This window comes from Cebus imitator, unplaced genomic scaffold (assembly GCF_001604975.1).
Source record: "Cebus imitator isolate Cc_AM_T3 unplaced genomic scaffold, Cebus_imitator-1.0 Scaffold552, whole genome shotgun sequence".
In the NCBI taxonomy this organism is placed as follows: Eukaryota; Metazoa; Chordata; class Mammalia; order Primates; family Cebidae; genus Cebus; species Cebus imitator.
Window position 1 is genome coordinate 1,233,449 of NW_016107867.1, and position 8,940 is coordinate 1,242,388.

Consider the following 8,940-nt stretch of genomic DNA (forward strand, 5'->3'; position numbering starts at 1 on the left):
TGCTTGAACCCAGGAGATGGAGGTTGCAGTGAGCTGAGATCATGCCCTTGTACTCCAGCCTGGGCAACAAGCGTGAAACTCCATCTCAAAAAAAAAAGAAAAAAAAATATATATATATGTATATATATATTATATATGCAGTATGAGTGATATACGAAAAGGACAAGAGAGTGTTTTGGCAGAAGAAGGGTGGGGTAAGTGAACAACTCCTTTGGGGCATTAGGTATCTGGTGCAGGTCTCATTGAGGAGACAACTGCAAAAGATCTCGAAAGATGAGTGGGTGTCAGGCGTGGTGATGTACACCTATGGTCCCAGCTACTTAGGAGGCTGCGGCAGGAGGACTGCTGAAGCCCAGGGTTCATGGCTCTAGTGCACTATGATTGTGCCTCTGAATAGCTACTGTATTCCAGCCTGGGCAACATAGTGAGACCCCATCTCTAAAAAAAACAAACAAAAACAAGATGAGACAGAGCAAGACGCTTCTCAAAAAAATAAGTTTATATTTCCACGAACTACTGCCTCCAGATTGGCAAGGAGGCAGTAGTTTGTGGAAATATAAACTTATTTTCTTGAGACAGGGTCTCACTCTGTCCCCCAGGCTAGAGTGCAGTGGGGCAGTCATGGCTCACTGCAATCTCAACCTCTCAGGTTTAAGCGATCCTCCTGCCTCAGCCTCCCGAGTAGCTGGAATTACAGTGTTTTTTTGGTGGTGGTGGGGGCTGTTTGTTTTTGTTTTTTAGAGACAGGATCTCACTCTTTTGCCCAGGATGGAGTGCAGTGGTGTGATCATGGCTCACTGCAGTCTCAACTTCCTGGGCCCACGCGGTCCTCCCACCTTAGCCTCCTGAGCTGCTGGGACTACAGGTGCATTCCACCAAATTTTTTTTTCCTTTTTTTTTGAGAGTCTCGCTCTGTCATCCAGGGTGGAGTGCAGTGGCGTGATCTCAGCTCACTGCAACCTCCACCTCCTGGGTTCAAGCGATTCTCCTGCCTCAGCCTCCTGAGTAGCTGGGATTACAGGCACGCGCAACCACACCCAGCTAATTTTTGTATTTTTAGTAGAGACAGGGTTTCACCATGTTGGTCAGGCTGGTCTTGAACTGCTGACCTCGTGATCTGCCTGCCTTGGCCTCTGAAAGTGCTGGATTACAGGCATGAGCCACGGTGCTGGGCCTCATTTTGTATTATTTGTAAAGATGATGTCTCATCATGTTGGTCAGGCTGGTCTTGAGCTCCTGATCTTGTGATCCGCCTGCCTCCAACTCCCAAAATGCTGAGATGACAGGCCTGCGCCACCTCACCTGGCCTGGAGAGGCCTTTGGATCACACAGGATTCTCTCCTGCTTGTAGATTTGCTGGATAGTTCTCACCTATTTTTATGCAGGAGATACACTATCTCCTGCATAAAAATAGGTCAGAGACTTCGTCTTGTTTATCATTCTATCCCAATACACAGCACACAGTAGGTGCTGCAGTTGAGTAAGTGACTAATTATCCTCAAGAAGCTCATGTATTAGGTGCTCAGAGAGGGGTTGCTCAGAGAAGGGGATTCTAACTAACCCAGGTTGGAGGGTCAGGGAAGGCTTCTTGGAGGAAGCAGTGCTTGACGTGTTTTGACAGGAGGTTAAAAAGGGGTGGTTAGTGGTGGAGGAGCATTCCAAGTAAGGGAAACGACATTTAAGGGGCCCAGGACTGAAACTACACAAGTGGAAGGGCTTGAGTGCCAATTAAAGTTAGGCTTTACAGACAGCATGTGTAGATCCAGTGGGGTTTTAATGAGACTGACATGGCCAGATGTAATTTTAGAAAGCAGGCCGGGCGCAATGGCTCCTGCCTGTAATCCCAGCACTTTGAGAGGCCGAGGCAGGCAGATCACCTAAGGTCAGGAGTTCGAGACCAGCCTGGCCAACATAGTGAAACCCCATCTACTAAAAATACAAAAATTAGCAGGGCGCGGTGGTGAGCGCCTGTAATCCCAGCTACTCAGAAGGCTGAGGCATGAGAATTGCTCGAACTCAGTAGGTGGAGGTTGCAGTGAGCCGAGATGGCTTGATTGAACCCCTGCCTGGGCAACCGACTGAGACACCATCTTGGAAAAAAGGAAGGAAAAGGAAGCAGAGAGAAGAGAAAGCACCACAGCACACCAGCCTCGGCAACAGGGCAAGACGAAAAAAAAAAAAAAAAAAAAAAAAAAAAAAAAAAAAAAAAAAAAAAAAGGAAGGAAAAGGAAGTTCACTGCAGGCCGGCTTGGAGGGCACACTGGTAGGGAAGGGAGACAGGGAAGCCAGCGAGAAGGAACTTCCAGAAGCTCCCAAAGGGCTGTGCTCAGGCCAGTGTGTGCGTTTTCATTTAAGTCCAGAAGCCATCAAGAGCCTCAGCCCTGAACGCAGGGTTCTAGGGTTTCGAGAGCGCATCAACTTGGAAGGGGCCGGTAGAGCGCGAGGAGCCGCACTGCAGCCAGCCCTAGCCGGTTTCTAGGGAAGCCAGGCCAGTGCTTCCGATCTCGCGAGAACCTGTACTGGGACTCTTCCCACATAGCGATCGGGAGAGCCCGGGCCGGGAACTTGCGCCTCTGTGTTTCGTTGCCTTCATTGCTCAGTGAGAAGAACCGCCCTGGACTTTATTTTTAAATCCCAGTGGCTGTCAAAACACTAGGAATTGCAGACCTGCTCCTGAGGCCCCGCGGTGCGCTGGGAAATCCGGCAGGCTTTTCCAGGGCAGAAGGAGCACCCAGTTTGCCCTCCCTTTAGGCCGTGCAGCCGAATGGCTCTTTTCCCGACGCATAAAGAGGTCTCGGATGCGGGGTTTCCCAGGTCCCAGTGGGCGGCGCGCCGGCGTCCGGGTTTTCCACGCTGATTCCAGACCTGTGGACCGCCTCCCGCCCGCAGCCGTCGCCATAGCAACAGCGCCCCCCGCACGCCCCCTCCTCCTCCTCGCGGCCCTCCCTTAGCCGCGCCGCGCGGTTTTCCTTTTAAGGGTCGCGCTGGATGCTGTGGCGTAGGTGGTGCCTGCGGGCAGCCAGGCCTCAGGCTTGGGGCATCGGCTGATGGAGCTGGCGGCCGTTTTTGAAGCAGACGTCGGAGCTACAAAGCCGCTGACTACGCCAAGACAACCTCTTTATTTAATGGGCTCAGAGAGCAAGAGAACCACACAAAATTTACAGTTTTGAGTTTTGCCCGCAGAGACCCCTCTTCACCTTTTTCATGCCTGCGTGTACACACACAGTCCAAGCATAAGACGACAAGCCGCTTATTGGCAAGGAGACACATGGAAATGTGGCTGCCAGGCTCCGGAGCATCCTGGCTTTTCCTCACTCCAGTCCTGCCCTTCTCCCAGCCAGCTGGCATCTGCTATCCACCAGGACTTGGGCTTGGCACCAGGCTGGATGCCGTGAGTGCACCTTCTGTCTCTGGTCTATTCTGCCAGTGTCTCTGTGTCAGGGTGGGTTGGCTCCCTCTAGGGCACAAAAATCTGGGCTCTGTCAAAGAGTGCCCCTCCATAGGGGTGGGTACTGCCTGCCACACAGCAGTATTTGCCCCCCACCCCACCTCATTTCATCACCTTAAATGCCAGAAGCCCCATCACTGCAGCTCAGGTTAAACAAACCCTGGTTCAGGTGTTTGCTTGGGAGGTGCCAGTGGTGCAGTCAGCCTCACTGCAGCCTCAAACTTCTGGGCTGAAGTGATTCCCCCACCTCAGCCTCCCAAAGTGCTGGGATTACAGGTGTGTACTACTGCCCAGCAAGGGGAAAGTGTCATTTCTTAAAAGAGGAGGCAGCAGGAATTTAGGGTCGTGTCCTCAGGTGAAAGCCAGTTTATTTATTCAACAAGTATTGAATGCTTACTGTGTGCTAGGCAGTCTTCTGGAAGCCGGAGGTACAGCCTGTCCTGGCAAGGTCCTGAGCCCAGCCAGGACAGTTTCCTGAGCTTCAAGCTTACTGTCTCCAATCCCTATTTCTATCTATTCTCCTTCCTCCCCCCTCCCACCACCTCCCAGGCCCTTTCTTCTCTTCTAAGCAGCACAGCCCCTCCCTTTGGTCTCCTGGGCCTCCACCCTCCCTGGACCCCATCATTCCAGTCCTGTTGGTGGTTCCTCCTTGAGGGGCCTTGCCCTACCATCCCCTATTCCAAAGGGCCTCAGGACCAGGTGCCCCCGCTGGTGTTTGATGCGGGCAGAACTGTCACCAAAACCCTTGCCACACTCTGCACACTTGTATGGCTTCTCCCCCGTGTGTGTGCGCCTGTGTTTGACCAGATCTGAGCTCCGGGGGAACTCTTTCCCACAAAAGCCACACACGTGGGGCTGGCTGGGTCCAGAAGGCTGGGCCCGGACTCGGGGTCGAGGGGCTGTGGGTGCTGGGCCAGGTGGGTTATGTGGCCGCAGGAGAGTGGATGGTGGTGGTGGCCGGGCCCGTTCACCACGGTGGGTGCGGAGGTGCTTGACTCGGGCCGAGCTGTCAGCGAAACCCTTGCCGCATTCAGGACAGAGGTAGGGTTTCTCCCCTGTGTGCACTCGATGGTGTTTCACCAGGTCAGAGCTTCGGCGGAAGCCCTTGCCACACTCAGGGCACTTGTGGGGCTTGTCGCCCGCCAGTGGTGGGGGTGGCTCCCCAGCCTGTGGGCCCCCAGGCTCCGGCTCCAAGCCAGGTAGGCCAAAAGGCTCACCTGAGTGTGAGGGGCTTCGAGGTGTCAGCGGGGGGCTAGTGCCCAGAGGAGGTGGGGGTGGGCTTGGGATCAGGGCAGGTAGGGGATAGCCTGGGAAGCTGAAGTCCTGGGGCTCCATGTGAGTGAGGCGGTGGCGAAGAAGGGTGGAGCTGAGGCTGAAGGTACGGTCACATTCTGGGCAGGCATGGGGCCTCTCGCCGCTGTGGGTGCGGAGGTGCTTGACTCGGGCAGAGCTGTCGGCAAAACCCTTGCCACACTCCGGGCAGAGGTAGGGCTTCTCGCCCGTGTGCACCCTCAGATGCTTCACCAGGTCAGAGCCCCGGGCAAACTCCTTTCCACACACATCACAGCTAAAGGGCTTGGGCCCCAAGTGACTGCGCTGGTGACTCAGGAGGCTGCAGCTGAGCACAAACCTCTTGCCGCAATCAGTGCAGATATATGGCTTGTCCTGGCCCTTCAGTCCCTGGGTAGCTGCCGTGGCTGCCCGAGATGGCTGCCGTCTGGGTACCACTGGCCGGGGGGGCTGCTCCCCCCGGTGTGTCCGCTGGTGCTTGATGCGGGCGGAACTGTCGCCAAAGCCCTTGCCACAGATGCCACACTTGTAGGGCTTCTCACCGGTGTGCGTCCGCTGGTGTTTCACCAGGTCAGAACTCTGCCGAAAGCTCTTGCCACATTCACCGCAGATAGTGGGGCGCTCACCAGCAGGGATCCGGGACCGAGGAATCTTTGGGGGACCCTGGGCTGGTGGCCGGGCTCTATAGGGCTTCTCCCCACTATGAGTCCGCTGGTGTTTGATCCGGGCAGAGCTATCCCCAAAGCCCTTGCCGCAGACCCCACACTTGTAGGGTTTCTCCCCCGTGTGGGTCCGCTGGTGTTTCACCAGATCTGACATCTGCCTGAAGCTCTTGCCACACTCACCACACACAGCGGCCCGATCACTACTAGCCTGGCCCCAGCGTGGTTCACCCAGGAGCCGGGGGCCTCTGTCCCGAGGCTGAGGCTTTCCTAGACCCTCTCCCTGGACCCATAAGTCATCCCAGGTCTGGATGCCTTCGGGTTTGAGAGAGGCATTTCCTACTTCATGACCTGGGGCCATATCTTCTTCTTCCTTGAACCCCAAGTCATCTTCTTGTGCTGTATGTTCAAACTCATTCTGCTGAGATATCTCCACATTCTCACTCCCTAGACCTGAGGGAAGAAAAGGAAGTTGTATGCTGGGATGGTGGCTCAGTCCTTATCTTTGACAGCAAACTCTCCGGGGAAGACTTCCTTGACAATCTGTGGTGGCAGTAACCCCAATCTCTCTCCTCTCAACTTCTGCTGCACTTACTGTCTCTTTTTACTGTGCTCTTAATGTATGCCATTCGCTGAACTGAACATTACTCTAACACTATGACTATCCGCATTTTGCAGGCATGGCAATCGACTCAAAGAATTTAAGTCACTTTGCTGGAGGTTAGAAAGGTTATAAAGTAGCAAAGCCAGGCCAGCAAGGTGGCTCATGCCTGTAATTCCAGCACTTTGGGAGCCCAAGGTGGGTGGATCCCTTGAGCCCAGTAGTTGAAGACCAGCCTGGGCAATCCCAGCTACTGGGAGGCTGAGGTGGAAGGATCACCTGAGCCCCAGAGGTAGAGGCTGCAGTGAGCTGTGATTGTGCCACTCTAGCCTGGGTCACAGAGTGAGACCATGTCTAAAAAAAAAAAAAAAAAAGAAAGAAAAGAAAAAAGAGAAAGTAACAAAGCCAGGTGTCTAACTCAAGTCTGTCTGATATTCAAGCCCATGTTAATCTCTATATTATATTGTCTATTTAGAAAACTTGGTATTTGCTGTTATTATTGTATCTTATTATATTAGCCCATTTGGTAATTTCTTACATCAGTTATCCTGTGTGTACCTGAGAGGACCCAGTCACACATCCCTTCCTCAAGCAGCTTAGGGTGGTAGGAGAGATAAGATAAAGTATCAATGGTTATAATTGTGGGTTCAGAATAACTATGTTGCCACAAGAGCGAAAGGAGATAAGGAAATAGGAACCTGCATCAGGACAGAGCGAAGAGAAAATAATGGAGTGGAATGGAAGATAAGGCGTGAAAGCATGTTGGGACTAGCCTGAGCACGCAAGGTTTGGATTGGACACTAGCTAAGGCTTTTAATTAGGAGACAGGGGGACGCTAGGGATAGCCCTACAAAGGCCAGGCTCACAAGAGGCATAGGATTAGATCTGGACTTAGATCAATCTGGCGGCAGAACGCATCAGTAGAGAGAAAAGGGCAGAGAGGAGGCTACTGCAATTGCCAGGATGAAACCGAATGAAGTCTGAAGTAGGGCAGAGGCAGTGGGGACAGGGAAGGCCGTGGGGGAGGGGACGGAGTCCGTGAGGAGCCCCTTGCCGCCTGGCGCACAGTAGGTGCTCGGAAAGCTCGGCTCCCTCCCTAGGGGTTTGCTCCCCTCCCCCCATCTCCCCGAAGGTACAGCTCACGTCCGATCTTCCTGGGTCTCGGCCGGCCACAGCCCAGCATCGGAGTCCCCAACAGCCGTTACCTGTCCGTGGCGGCGCACGGCCGAGGCCCTCACCTGTGCGGGCACCTCTCAGCGGCTCCCTCTCCTCCCGGCCGTGGAGATCCGGGCCCCAGGGCTCTACCGCGCGCTCCATCGCCGGCACGCCGCCCTGAGCAAGGGGATAGACAGCATCCCGCAGTCACACAGCCATGTGTGGCCCGCGGCGCCCGGCCGCTGCCCTCTGCGGGCCGGCGCGGGCACCGGGCGGCGTCGGGTCTCAGATCCGGGCGCGGCTCCGGGTGCCCCCCGCTCGCGCAGCCGGCCGCCCCTGCACCTGCTGCTCCTCCCCGCGCGCAGCCGCCGCTCTCACCTTGCCGGCCGCCTCCGGCTCCGCCACCCCGGCGCCCTCCGGAGCTCCTCAGCGGGGTGCGGGCGCCCGAGCCGCCGGCGGCTCCGGGATGCGGGCTCCGCGCCAAGCCGGGAGGGGGCTCGGACCGGGGCGTCTCGGGGGCGGCCGCCGGAGGCGGGGACGGGAAGCGGAAGCGCGGGGCCGCACGGAGCCGCTCTAGGACCTTGGAGGAGCTGCGCGCCTGTGGGGGTCGCCCGCGTCGGCTGGTGCTCGGTGGCCGGCTGGCGGCAGCGTGCGGTCCAGGGGCTACTCTAAGCCGAGGCCGGCGGCCCGAACTCGGTGGTATTAACCGTGTGCTTCCTGGGCTGCAGCTGGGTGATGAGGCCCGAGGCTCTTCTTAATTGTGGCTGTGTGTCTCTGGCCACCCGCGCCGACCTCCTGGGCTGGCCGACAGCGCCAGCCACCCCGGCCTGGGAGAGACAAAGAAAGAGTGATCCAAAGACGGACCCAGGGAAAGGGGTGGGGGAGAGACCAAGGCAGACAAAGGGCTGCGGAGACCCCAGACGGGGCGGGGCGGGGCGCCGAGACTGGGGAAACAAAGCGGGGCTGGTCCGAGAGGCCGAGGGCCCGGGGTGGGTGTGGAATGGGGGCTGGGCTGGGGATATCGAGGCAGAAGCAAATGCTAGAGGCGGACGCCAGGTAAATGCTGCTGGGGAGATGGACTCAGACCGGGGGCCCAGAACAGAGACCCTTAGCCAGAGACTCACATCAGAGCCCTGAATCACAGAGGACGCTAGGGCAGACAGACCGAGGGACAGCGACTGACCAAAAACACGGCCAGCCAAAGATTGGCCGCTACAGACAAAGAGGTATCGAAACAGATAAGAGATAAAGTCATTGAAGCAGAGTCGGAGGAGCAGTAAGAAGAGGCTGGAAGCCTGGAGAGAAACAGGCCCAGGAACAGTGGAACAAAAGACGGCAGTCAGCGAAACAGGCAGAGACAAAGAGACAGAGACACAAAGAATGAGGCGGCCGGAAAGACTCTGGACAGGTCGACAGCCCTACAAAGGCCAGACTCAGGAAGAGGCTGAAGAAGAAGCCCTGTTCCCTTCCTGGTGGGGCCTGGTTGGAGCTGTGTTCCCAGGTTCACAGGCCCCAAGAGCAAGATCCCAGTATCTGCACTCTGGAAGGGCTTGGTTTTGGGGTGGAGTGTCTGGAGGTGTCTTCAGCCCCTCTGCCAATGATGGTGGGGGTAACTGTGGTTTGTGTATTAATTCACACTTATTAGCATTTTAGTGCTAAGCCAAGAGTTGGGGATCAAGAGTTGAAACACCTGCAAGATTTGCCCTTGGAGAGCTCCTAGTTTAAAGGAGCAAGTACACAAATCACTGAAATTAGAGAATTTAGCCAGACCTGTTGGCCTGCCT

At 55.9% G+C, this 8,940-nt stretch overlaps 1 protein-coding gene across 2 annotated transcripts; it reads right to left on the reverse strand.

Moving 5' to 3' along the window:
* Positions 1–3,100: 3,100 nt before the first annotated feature.
* ZNF48 (zinc finger protein 48) lies at positions 3,101–7,996 on the reverse strand. Of its 2 annotated transcripts, XM_017515471.2 has the most exons (3): positions 7,535–7,996; positions 7,240–7,333; positions 3,101–5,853 (listed from the first exon to the last, which is right to left on the reverse strand). In XM_017515471.2, the coding sequence occupies exons 2-3, from the start codon at positions 7,316–7,318 to the stop codon at positions 4,070–4,072; spliced, it is 1,863 nt and encodes a 620-aa protein (XP_017370960.1). In that variant the 5' UTR covers positions 7,319–7,333; positions 7,535–7,996; the 3' UTR covers positions 3,101–4,069. The 2 variants fall into 2 exon arrangements, with proteins under 2 accessions (XP_017370960.1, XP_037589782.1); XM_037733854.1 differs by lacking the exon at positions 7,240–7,333 and having other exon boundaries at positions 7,535–7,993.
* Positions 7,997–8,940: the final 944 nt, after the last annotated feature.